The following is a 13,363-nucleotide window of genomic DNA, read 5'->3' as shown; positions in this document are numbered from 1 at the left end:
GGGATGGAGGCACTTGACGTTCCATGTCTTGGCCTCATATAAAGTCACAAATCTCTTTTTTTCCTTAAGTATTCTTATTATTCTTATATTAAGGGGGAAGATCTATGCAATATTATCTTAAAACTATATTTTGCATATATATTGATCCGTAGCCCCTGTTAAAGTCTAACCTTTTTAAGACACCTATAACTGGTAGGAACACAAAATGAATCTTGGCCATAAAGGGGCCCTGTCAAACTGTACATCCTGTTTAACTTCCTTTTACCCCCAACTACCCTCCCACCCCATACCCTCCTCCTGTTTGGCCACTAGGAACAAAGTGGAGAAGCTGAGTAGTGACGTAGATCTTATCTAGGGATAAGTTCTCTTTCTCTTCTTTATCATTTTGACAGTGTTAGGTTCTTTAGCAGCCAATCACCAAACACCAGAGCTTTCATGTGAATGCAAGAAAGTGAGTTATACTTGGGAATAACAGATACTTCCTTTTACTCCGCAACCTGAACAGAGTGGAGGGGATCAAAAGGAAGGTGAGATGCAGCAGCTGAGGAGGGTAGTAGTTAAGAGAACATTTGGGCCAAGCACATGTTTACTTTAAACATAAAGCATAAAAAAAGTCAGCAGATTACTGATCCAGTACAGTGCTACATTTTAGTGGTGTAGGTATGTTGTTCTACTGACTGTTTCATTAAGAATGAAATAACAATTTTTTACAGAAGATTGACAGCACAGACCAGCCCCATATTACAGACAGACACAACAGGCATTCTTGCAAATGCCCTAGTTGTGAAGTTTACCAACTCAGTCCAGTTTATATAGGTTAGAAGATGCCTTTACCTACAAAGAACCCTGTCAAGAAAACAGTGAAAGGAGAGTAGGCGTGGTTGCTGGCTTCAAGCTCTCACAACAGGATAATACTAATTTAATCCTTCACTTCTCTGCTCTATAGGAAAAAAAATGAAGAGAACTGTTACAGAAAATTAATTAAGGTGACTATTTCACCATCCTATGCTCTTCTTTTTATTAAGGAATAGGAAAAACAGATAAAATCAATTTGGGAGATTGTTCATGAACAAAAAAGCTTCTATGCAAAGCTGACTTGCTCATTTAAATGCAAACTCTGCGTCTTTTGTCTAGTGTTTTAGACAAATGCTAATTTTGTAATTTAATAGGCCAAGGTTGTTTTTTCCTGCTTTTGGAAAGGTGAAAGGGGTTTTTCTCTTTTGTGTTCTTTAGATGAAAGTATTTCTGGTCAGGAAGATTAAACTAGTCCAAGGAGTTGACATTTTCATCTGTCTTTTTTTAAAGCAGGTAATCTTTCAGGGAAAGAACCCCACTCCTATTTCACAGCCCAAAAAAAAAACACAGCTACCCAAAACGATTGTTAGATCAGTGTAATCAATAGGAATAGACATTACTCTGGCTCTTCTCTCTGTACCTTCCTATATCATCATACACACTCCACGTATCTTCCAGGAGCAGGGGCCACAGGATTTACTTTCATTGCCAGAAAAGACAAGCTGGGGAAGAGAAGACAGCAGCTATAAAGACTGGTGCAGTTCTGCCATTAAATCTGGCCAGGTATGCCATTTAAATTAAAGCAATGCTACTCTATTACCAGCTGTAATTTTCTTAATTTTGATATACACATGTACAATAATGTATTAGTGTTGAAGATTTTTATCTCATAAATTATAATTGGGATACCAATGACATTCTATTACTTCTATATATTATATTTAAACTTGGCATGAAAACATATGCATTCTTGTGTGCATATGGCATTAAAGGTGTTTTCTTGTTTATTTCCAGATGCTGATTTTTAAAAGGGCAATCAGGATACTATTCCACTGATTTTTTTAATGAAGTATGTATTTTTCAATTCATATACACTCAGTGACAGAAGAATATGTAACCAACATTTTCTAGATATCAGTGCATTATGGAGAAAAGAGTTCATGTTTGCTTAAAATAGTTTTGGTGTTTTGGTACCTAAAAGACATACTTTGAATACTTTGGAGATTGCATCTTTAATTACTGCCATATACAAAGTTTCAGTTAGAAAATGTTCTTGTTTGAAACTAATTACATATACCATCAAATTAAAAATGTTACTTGGTTTTTACAGTCTGTGCAAATCTACAGTGTATACCTCTGTATACTCAGTGCTTGACCAAAGCTTGGGTAACACAGATTAAGCTGCTTTAACTGTTGCTGGTAACTTACATATTGAAACAGGAAAAATAAAAATAATAAACTACAAAAGAACTGTTGTAGGTCACCATATGGGAAGTTGGGAACTAGGAACTAAATTGGTTATACATATATAAACAGTTTTACAAAAGTAATAAGTATTATGAATTTTTATTTTGACATTATTAATCATAATTACATAAAATACCATATTTGTTACAAACTAGTTACACATTACCATTAATTTTACGTCATAACAGTCTTAGAGAAAATAATGATTGAAAAATATATGTATTTATTAGATTGTATTAAAATTACATGCACATTCTAAAAATTATTTCTATTTCCATGAACATAAAATGTGATTATTTTAAATGGTCCCATGATTGCACTGATTATTTTGGACCAAACAATTATGGCTTGCCAGTGTGTGATTTATATAAAATTAGAAAAAGGAGGGAGGGGCAGAAGGTAGGGGGTGTGGAGAAAATGTTGAAAATACGGGAAGTTAAAATGCAATTTTACACCTCTGTAGATACTAATGAGCCGTTTAATTCATTTATGTTTGAGGACTGCTTAGTGTGATATACTGTAGATACAATCACTCAACCACTTGAGACAGAAAAAAAATTGTATTTATAATGCCACTTACATTTTTTTCTGTTCTGTCAAGTACAACAGGCAGCTATTGTGCTCTTTCTTAAACATCTTTTTCATAGGGTCAATTTGCTGGTTCTGTATCGATCCTTCCTCCTCCCTTAGCACAAGCTTATGTTTGACCATAATGAAACAAGAAACTTAGGTTACAACCAAACCAATTCTTTCCATAGCACAATTTTAAAACACATATATAATGCATTAAGAACTATGTACCATTCTTCTCATTGGAACAATCCTTATCTTCACTTCACATTTTTGTGGGATGCAGTCTGAAAACACTGTGATAACAGTGTTTGACATGTGTTTGGTGTCAAAATGCAAGGTACATACAAATGAATGACAACACGTGTAAAATGCATGGAAAAGATGTGTAACATGTTTGACGCACATTATCAAAAATACAAATGGTGGCATAAATGACATTTCTTGTATTGTATAAAGCAGTTAAAAGCCACATGAAACGCATAGAAAACACATCAAAAGCACAATGCAGCACAATAATAAGGCATTTATAATATGCATACAAATGTGCATTAAAACACATATATTCTCAAATGCATATGGGTGAATGCATATTTAGACTAGGATCGTTTCAGTTATATGGCAGTTAACCCAAAAGTATGTAAATGGTAATGGGTCTCAGGACTAATCCCTCAGCAACCATGTTGCTCATCTATAATATGTTTTAATAATAGACAAATATTTGTTAACACACCAATTCCTCTATAGATTAATGAGTTTGTGTGCTTTTAACGTCTGTTTATGAATATTTTATAGTATATTATGTTGCAATGTATAAATTTTGCAATAAGTGCATGTAGATAAGTAGTGGCTGAAAAGGGATGGAGTAGCTCAGCAACATTGCATGAAAAAAAGGTGCATTGATTTTGCTCATTGGGGTGCTATTCAAAGCAAATACATGCATTGTGGTACTGCACATGGTAAATCATGCATTACAGCAAATCACAGAAGTGTTCATCTTGCCTAAAGTTTGAAGTTTGAACAGGCACCCTTAGGGGAACAGTAGCAATCAGTTGGCAAAAATGTGGTCAAATAACTTCTTCTGTTGTCTTTGTTGTCTTTGGATCTGTTTGCATTGACTGACTTGTTATATTTAATTTTCCACTAGGCAGAGATTACTTTATATAAAAAGTCATATTGAAAAAAATATATTGTCAGGTTAGGGTTTCAATGTTATACAATGCAGGTAATCATTATCTCCAACTTCCTTCTTTTTTTAGAAATATATTTAACCCAATAAATTTAATGTAATAATACTTCAGGTATAGTACCATGATTTACAAGTATATTTTTCAGGATCAAGTGTATGTTCATTTCAATATTTTTATTAATGTATTTTGCACACATGTGCACATTTCCATAAATCCTGGCATTAGTATTACGTGGAGTTAAAGGTAAAAATGTGACTGACATGGGGATGTACAATATCTATTATATATATATATATATATAGATACGAGCCATTCTCCAAATCTCTGAATTAAAGAGCCACAAATGTTATGGTCACAGAAGTTCATCTATTACTTTAGTAAAAAACACACATAGTGGTCATCTGCAGGTTAAAGTATGATTATAAATATTGTAATTGTAAATCACTGGCCAGCCAAACTATTCTTGATGTTAACTCCTATCCACAGCTGGGTCTGCGGGTGGGGCCTGGCTTAATGACATCTTATCTTGTCAGTAAAATTGTTGTCATTCTTGCCCAAAAGTCCCCTGATTAGAGCTGGGTGAACGGTTCAGGCTGATGAAATGTACAGGTCGAACATCGCCTGTTCACCCATTCGGCGGACACCTGAATTTGCGGGGTGTCTGGCGGGATGTTTGCTGGAGAGTGCCCCACAATGCACTGAGTGCTGCTCAATGCATTCTAGGGCCTTAATTGGATGGAGACCCTTGGTCAGGTGCAAGGCTTTGCCAATTAGGGCACAGAGCCCTGATTGGACAAATTAATGATGACTTTGTCCAATCACGGCTCAGTGCTCATAGTCTCGCCCCACACTATAAAAGGTTCCTTTCCACAAAAAATCTTTGCAGTATGTTGTTGGAGTGGAGATAGAGCAGGGCTCAGTTTGCTACTAGCGAGTTAGTGTGTTCAAATATTGTAACTGAGCTTAGAGTGTTAGTGTAGCGTTAGTATAGTGTGAGTATAGTGTGTGAATAGTGTAGTGTGTCAGTATAATGTGAGTATTGTATAGTGTGTTAGTGTAGTGCAGTGACGCTGGTGTTCCCTCTTTTAAATTTTTTTATAGTTTTTATTTTTCTGTCAATGTCAGTCCTCAATTTAAATGCTAAGGTACCTTTGTTTAGTTTTTTCTTTTCTAAATGCCAGCTTCCCTATGTACCAGTATAGCATTAATGTACTTATTTAGCAAAAATAAAACAGCTTTCTATTAATTCTCCACAGGCTTGCCTAACTCTCTTCTGTTTAAACACACTGCTTGATTACTTCTGCCTTACTTCCTGGACAGACGTTAGGTCATGACACAGGAAGGAGTTGACCAGAGGAGGGTAGATGTTGCAGGGTGTGTGCTAATGAGATCAGCTGGTTAACTCCTTCCTGTGTCATGACCTAAAGTCTGACCAGGATGTAAGGCAGAAATAATCAAGCAGTATGTTTAAACAGCTATGAAGAGAGTGAGGTAAGCCGATGTAGAATTATTGGAAAACTGTTTTATTTTTGCAAAATAAGCACATTAATGCTATATTAGTACATTGGGGAGCTGAAATTTAGAAAAAAAAATAATAAGGTGAACAAAGGTGAACTTAGTCTTTAAAGTGCACCAAACACCTATTTTCATTCAATAAAATACATCCAATCACACATTTCCCAGTTATATTCAGTTTGGGTAATAAGCCCCCCACAACATGTTTGGGAGGTCAACGAGGAGAGGCAGACATTCCTGTGCCACTATGAGTGTGCCATCTGTGTCTTTGTCCACAGGCAAAGGTGGACATGGTCCATACTCAGGCAGGGCACATTTGTCTCTATTTAATAAAGCTGTCCATGCTATCCAGCCACAGCATGCAGAAGAGGTGGTGGGCTGGCTTACTAAATCATCCTCAGCCTTTATTACCAAAGCCGACACTAGTGTGCAGTCCATTGCAGCTGCCAGAGCAGCCTTTTCGTCCACCTTGTCCTCGGCTACTGCTGCCATAGCCAAAGCCTTTTGAGGCTGCATAGACATTACTTGATTCTGATGTTGGTTCTAAGGTAGAGGAAGGGAGGAACATGAGCCTACGGAGAGGTGAGAACACAGATAAATAACAAATTGGCAGTCATGTTCCCCCAGCCACTGTGTATTTCAAAGTTTATTATGATGAGGTCACTGACGCACCTTGGGTGCCAGATAGAGCAGAGGAGCAAAGTGAGGGTGAAATACAACCCCAATGAGGCAGGATGTTCCCCAGAGGCAGCCAGTAGAGAGTAGAGTATAGAGCAGCGACCCTATTCCATCAGATTGTGGAGCTGTTATCTTCCCGCCACTTCCCACAGCTTAGCTGTGTGGGCCTTTTTTAACACATGTGCAGCTGATCGCAGCGTTGCAATTTGCAAGCAGATCAAGTGTGGCAAAAACACCAGCCATTTGGGTACCATATGCTTGACAAGGCATTTAACCTCCCACCACTCAACCCGTTGGCAAGAGCACCTGAAAGCCTGAAATTTTCTTTTCAGGTCCAAACTTTTGCGATGTTCGAGAGTTTTGGAGTGAACTGAACCGGGGGTGTTTGGTCCATCTCTACCCCTGATATGTTGTCCAAAGATATTCAGATACATGATGTAGCAGAGGTAGTGTGCATTCATATTTGCCTCCATTCTATATTTCAATCTTCGGACACATTAATCTTAGAATTAAAGCCATGTAACAGAAAGACTGACTTCCTTGGACACTGGGAGGTCCAGAAAATTAGAGTAAGGATCACCATTGTTAGTGATATATAAATACTGATCTTGAGCAGTCATATTTAACTTCTGCTGAAACTAATTGGCCCATTCTCAAAAATGGCATTTATCACAGTTGACAAAAACAGCAACCGTTTTTTTTTGGGGGGGGGGGGGAGATGTAACCTTATGAAGATCCTTGAAAGCACCCAGTGCAGGTTATATGGTTTATCCCAAATCCTCTCTTCATGTAAATAGAGATTTCAAAAAAAGGAATACATATACTGAATACTATTATTACAGATGTTACTCTTATACAGTTGCCAAAATACAGTATTTTGTACTATTGTAGGTCTAAAATATATTATGCTGTTATGTACAGCTGACTGACTTTATAGAATATTCTTTTATTTTACCTAAACTCATAATATACAATGAAATAAATAGTAAAGCCCTGATATAAAAACAATGATCATAATTCCATAAACCACTAAGTATCAGATGCTGAAACAGTACATTGTCTTTACAGTACAGATTTTGAATTGAATCTTTCTTATACATTGGGATGGTTTGAAATGCTGGGCTATCCTGACTACAGTACAGATGGAACGCATTCCCCAAAGGTCTCTAAATGTCAGCCTTAAACGATACCGTTGTCCATTGTTGCTCCTATTCATTTAACAAAACAAGCACCTTCCAGCTATAACAGGGAGCACAAGAAACATAATATAGCTGATAATTAACCCTTGCTTCTATAATGGCTTGTGTGTGCTGCCATAACCTAATGTTCAAGCAGTAATGACAATAGAAAATGGGCATTAAACAAACTGCTACATACAGTGTGTACAGGAACTAATAAACTTCTTACTAACTATATTTTATTGCTGCAGAATGAATTATTCTTCTCTGCTTGGACTGTGGTCTGCACTCTGCTTATTGCAAGGTATGTAAGAGGAACCTTCAATAGAAATATTGACATACTAGTGTACTTGTACAATCATTAAGCGTATTAGCTGGTGAAAATTATGTTGTCAGCAATGTTAAGTAACAAAGTTATCTGAATCTTTGCAAAAATACTCATTGTTCCTTTTTCTGCTCAGAGAATAAGTCTTTAAATATATATAAGTTGAAATGATTATTAAATGTTGACTAATGAAACATTTACCCTGCATAACATTAATGAAAAGATTAGAACGTTCGGTAATAGAAATGACAAAAACTGCATGATTTTCTATAAACGGTTAGTGCTTCTTCCCTATGGTGCCTAATCATTTGACTGCATTGGTCATATAGTCTCCATAAAAACCGATGACATTGAAACTAAGGACATTGGTCAAAAAAACGCTAAAGAAAGGGCAGATAACTGACCAGCTCCGATGCTTTGGCATTGGATTGACTCGGTGGTGTAGTGTTAGACATGCCAATGAAGGGTTTAGCAGCGAGCCAAGTTTTAGGAGCTTCCTATTTTATCTCTGATAGCCAGCTGGACATTGTGTAATTATTTTTTTCCCCAAAGTTTTTTTTCTTCAAAACAGAATTTTTTTAGGAATCTTCTAAAGGTTGTTAAAAATTCTTGCAATGTATATATACTACATAACCCAGAGTGGATTTTTTTCTTCTCAACAAAAGTGAAGTTACATTTTAAAATATGTTTTTATTTACAGCACAATCAAAGACAATTTTGTACCCATTCTGGCAGAATGATACTAAAACGCCAAAAGTGGATGATGGAAGTTCATCTGAAATTAAGCTCTCTGTTCCTTTTGTATTCTTTGGAGTTCCATACAAAGCACTTTATGTGAGTGTTTTTTTTCCCAAAAGTAATTTAATAAGAAATATTGTTTGACACCCACCTCACAAAGTTTTGCATTATTCATAAAGAATTATTAAAATTTCAAGGTCTAAGAAGAGGTATTCCAATGTGAATCATTATTCCAGACTGAAAGAGAAACATTTTTTTTTCAAAAACAAGTGAATATAACTTAAGTGTACGACTTTTTTTGTGATTACATATAGTAATACATATTTTTAATTAATAAATAAATACACGTATGCTACTTCTTAAATGAGATACCAGTTTCAGTTTGCAGTCATTTTTTTAAATGTGTTTTTATTTTTTTTTTCACATCTTTAATACAGAAAAATATAGTTGTACAAGAATCAAAGATCAGTATACATAAAATCAATTGGTCTACATCTAGATAGTTATGTATTTGATAGTATCATTGTTGGTGGAGGAGTGGACCTTTATAATTGAAGCCCTCAGAGAAAGTGTCAGATTCAACAGTAAAACATACATCTAAGCTCTTGTACACACGGTCGGACATTCCGACAACAAAATCCGTCTGATTTTTTCCGACGGATTTTGTCCGAAACTGGTGTTGCATACACACGGTCAGACAAAGTTGTCAGGAAAATCCGATCATTTGTAACGTGATGACGTTATTTAGTTAAGACGGGCCTACGTTCAGGCTAGTAGCCAATAGCTTTAGTCCGATCGGAATTCTCTACAAACGATTGGACAAAGTCTGATCGGATCATGTTGTCGGAAAATTTTTATATCCAGCTCTCAAACTTTATTGGTCAGACATTCCGACAGAAAAAGTCAGATGAAGCCCACACACAGTCGGATTATCCAACAACACGGTCCGATCTGACATTTTCCGTCGAAATGTCCGACCGTGTGTACAAGGGCTTAGAAATAGTTTAGCTCTTAGTAATATAATTTTTTACTAAACGTGGTATGGTCACTAGATTTATACATATTGGACCATAGGCAGGTGAATGGATTGGTGTGATAAATTGGGATAGATGTGAAAGGGTATCTATATAGTGGGGGAAAAACTCCACTGCTACCAGCTTTATTGCTGGTTCTATTGGTTAAGTCCATCTGTCTGATTGGATATATGATAGCAATGAAGGCATTTATAGCTGGCACACGTACTGATCTCCTGTATAGTGGATAATTATCTTCTTGCTGCTTTATTCTGAGTGAAAGATGTCTCTTAGAATGAGAATCTCAACAGAAAATGTATTGGGTCTAAAGAAAATCTAACTCCAAACACTTGCTACAAAACATCTACACCTAGATTTCAATTTACCTTTGGTTTAGTGTATTTCCAAATCATAGGGTAGAGTATGCTAACCTCATCATTGGCACTGGTTAGGAATGGAAGGGTTGTATATATGTAATTTGGCAGGGATCATATACCAAAACATTATTATCTCATACTCCACATTTTCTATATGTTGTACAAATAGAGTAGTCTGTGCCTTCTTCTCATATTTGTTACCATAGAGGCATGGGCATTTCTATCTTTTAAGTTTGTTCCTATTTCTGTGTATGCAGTAGAGATTTTGTGTCATCAAAAAGTTGCATAATATAAGAGGAGATCATATGTTGTTGGCTGGGACCATGAAAACCTAGCTTGTTAAAAGACGTTGGGTGTTCTATGTACAGGTCTGGGGTGTATGTCGAACAATATGTCTTACTTATAAGTAGGAATATAAGTGGGATTTCAAATCAGCTTGTTTGTCTTTGAGGGTTTAGAAAAATCTTAGTTGGGGGGTCACTCAATTAGCTATTTACCTACATTGTAAGAGTCCAGGTGGTTTAAAAATGATGTGAAGCTGACTGGAATGGAAGGAATTAAAAATATAATGGAAGAGGGAGGTAGTTTGAAGGAGAGTTTGTAGCATTTATGACAATGGTTTCAAATAGATACAGTAAAATGTTTTGTGGAAAGCAAGGGGATTTGTGGTTTATATTTTGTAGAGAACCATATATGAAGTGAGATGATTGGACAGAGTAAATGATTTCTAACAAGGAAACAGTTCAAGTCAATCCCCATTTTTGTAGGGATTGCTGGGCATCTGTGTGGGAGCTTGCAACAGCCCCTATGCTACAGTATGTGTACCATTTAATGACATAGCAAAAGGGATACATTTTGGAGTTAACTAGAAACACATGATGATTTCTTATATCTCTTGGCTACTCAAGTGGCATTTCTATCTATCTATCTATCTATCTATCTATCTATCTATCTATCTATCTATCTATCTATCTATCTATCTATCTATGGGTATCTATTATTGCCCTGTAAAAATGCACAATAAAACATTGCATACATTGCAGGGAGTCTTGAATCACTGAATGTCATCATTCACCGATTAGCATGTGGGAACAAATTTTGAAAATGAAAAAAATGAGGAACCCATTAAATTGTAGCAATAGGCTGTTTGTATTAAGTAGCAAGTGCTCACCTTGCTGCTCATTTACTGTGGCTTACCCATTCATTATATATGTCCAGAACCGTGAGAGTGATTTGTAGACATGTGCAATTAATTTCGTAAGGTAACGAAATTCAGGTGAATTTTGCACCCTTCAGACATTCAGGTGCTTCCAAATGTCTGAAGAAAAAAATAACAAATTTAAACTAATAGGAAAAAAATTATAACGAAGATAGCAAATACAATCGGCATGATTGGATTACTTGCAAAGTGCATTCCTGAGAACTTAGTGAGAAGGGTATTGTATTTGAGCATAGAAGAAGAGATATTGTCATTGTGTGTGTTAATGGATTCAATAAACAAATAACTTTCCGAACTACAAATTGTTATAACGAATATATATACAGTATCTCAAAATATATGATGTCTCACAAAGTGAGTACACCCTTATATTTTTATAAATATTCTGTTATATCTTTTCATGTAACAACACTGAATAAATGACACGTTGTTACAATGTAAAGTAGTGAGTGTACAGCTTGTATAACAATGTAAATTTTCTGTCCCCTCAAAATAACTCAACACACAGCCATTAATGTCTAAACCGCTGGCAAGTGAGTACTCCCCTAAGTGAAAATGTCCAAATTGGGCCCAATTAGCCATTTTCCCTTCCTGGTGTCATGTGACTCATTAGTATTACATAGTCTCATGTGTGAATGGGGAGCAGGTGTGTTGAATTTGGTGTTATGGCTCTCACTCTCTCATACTGGTCACTGGAAGTTCAACATGGCACCTCATGGCAAAGAACTCTCTGAGAATCTGAAAAAAATTATTTTTCCTCTACATAAAATTGGCCTAGGCTATAAGATTGCCAAGACCCTGAAACTGAGCTGCAGCACGGTGGCCAAGACCATACAGTGGTTTAACAGGACAGGTTACACTTAGAACAGGCCTTGCCATGGTCAACCAAAGAAGTTGAGTGCACGTGCTTAGCGTCATATCCAGAGGTTATCTTTGGGAAATAGACATATGAGTGCTGCCAGCATTACTGCAGAGGTTGAAGGGGTGGGGGGTCAGCCTGTCAGACCATACGCTACACACTGCATCAGATTGGTCTGCATGTCGTCCCATGTCGTCCCATGTCGTCCCAGAAGGATGCCTCTTCTAAAGTTGAGGCACAAGAAAGCCAACAAACAGTTTCTGAAGACAAGCAGACTGTGACGGAACCGATCCCATCGCTTCCTAAGTCTGAATATAGATATCAGATATTCCAACCACTCACAAGCACAAAACAAGACGACACTTGCTTGCTTAGCTGCTCAACATGGACTAATTTATTAGAACCAAAATGACAAGTATTTATAATACAGTAGAAGGGGAGGTCCCCCCTCCTGATCATTTATTCTAACAGTACAACTGTAGCCAGAAACAGAATTAACCTGAGCTAATTATCTAAATCAACACTCAGACTAGTTGACTGAGGGATAAGACTTTTCGGCTCCTAGCTCAATAACAATTCAATAAACATCAACACAGGGTTATTTAGCTCAAACAACAATGTGAGGAATACACTTACAAGCCAGAATACACTCATTTACATTATACAAGACAACAGACAGGTGGCTGGAGTTCATGACATTAGCATCTGACAATGTGTGTCCCAACAACATGAGACAGCACACATTATATATACATATATACAGCATTGAATCTGACTAGCACAGATTATAGTGGGGTTCTCATTCACCCTGTGCCCCTTAAAATCCAGGGCCCATAATCAGTCAGCAAGAGGCTCACATTTAGTCCTCTCAAAAAGCCTGTGTCCCGGCTAGGTCTGTCAAACAGACTAAGGAAATGGATTACTGGAACTATGTCCTGTGGTCTGATGAGACTAAGATAAACTTATTTGGTTCAGATGGTGTCAAGCGTGTGTGGCGGCAACCAGGTGAGGAGTATAAAGACAAGTGTGTCTTGCCTACAATCAGTATCTCACAAAAGTGAGTACTCACTTTTGTGAGATACTGTATATATATAAATATCAAATTATTGAGAAAATGAAACAATTAAACAATAAAATGAATAGATTAATTATAATGAATATCTATACTCTTCACAAATAACAAATGATCCGAAAACAAATTAACGTAACATAACGCAGATAACAGAATGAAAATATGTGTTTTACGAATGCAAATGAAACAAAATGTACGGCCTTCTCTTCTTTAAAATTTGGTACATACTGTGGAGTATCCAGTATACTATGGTAAATGCTAGCCCTTGTACACACGGTCGGAGAATCTGTCGGAATGAGTCTTATCGGACCGCGTCGTCAGATAATCCGACTGTGTGTGGTATGCATCGGACTGATTCTGTCCGAAT

The 13,363-nt window shown here is 36.6% G+C and overlaps 1 protein-coding gene across 1 annotated transcript in view; it reads left to right on the top strand.

The window, feature by feature from the left end:
- Positions 1 to 1,325: 1,325 nt before the first annotated feature.
- Positions 1,326 to 13,363, top strand: part of TECTA (tectorin alpha) — a 150,118-nt gene continuing 138,080 nt past the window's right edge. The window contains exons 1-4 of the mRNA XM_077457361.1: positions 1,326 to 1,578; positions 1,810 to 1,864; positions 7,645 to 7,697; positions 8,419 to 8,552. Of these exons, the coding sequence (XP_077313487.1) occupies positions 1,860 to 1,864; positions 7,645 to 7,697; positions 8,419 to 8,552 (192 nt within the window). The 5' untranslated portion in view covers positions 1,326 to 1,578; positions 1,810 to 1,859. The remainder of the gene's footprint in view (positions 1,579 to 1,809; positions 1,865 to 7,644; positions 7,698 to 8,418; positions 8,553 to 13,363) is intronic.

The sequence above is a fragment of the Lithobates pipiens genome, unplaced genomic scaffold (genome assembly GCF_037356315.1).
Source record: "Lithobates pipiens isolate NorthernLeopardFrog02 unplaced genomic scaffold, aLitPip1_a1.2 Scaffold_27, whole genome shotgun sequence".
Taxonomy (NCBI): domain Eukaryota; kingdom Metazoa; phylum Chordata; class Amphibia; order Anura; family Ranidae; genus Lithobates; species Lithobates pipiens.
This window is presented reverse-complemented; position numbering and strand designations above follow the sequence as displayed.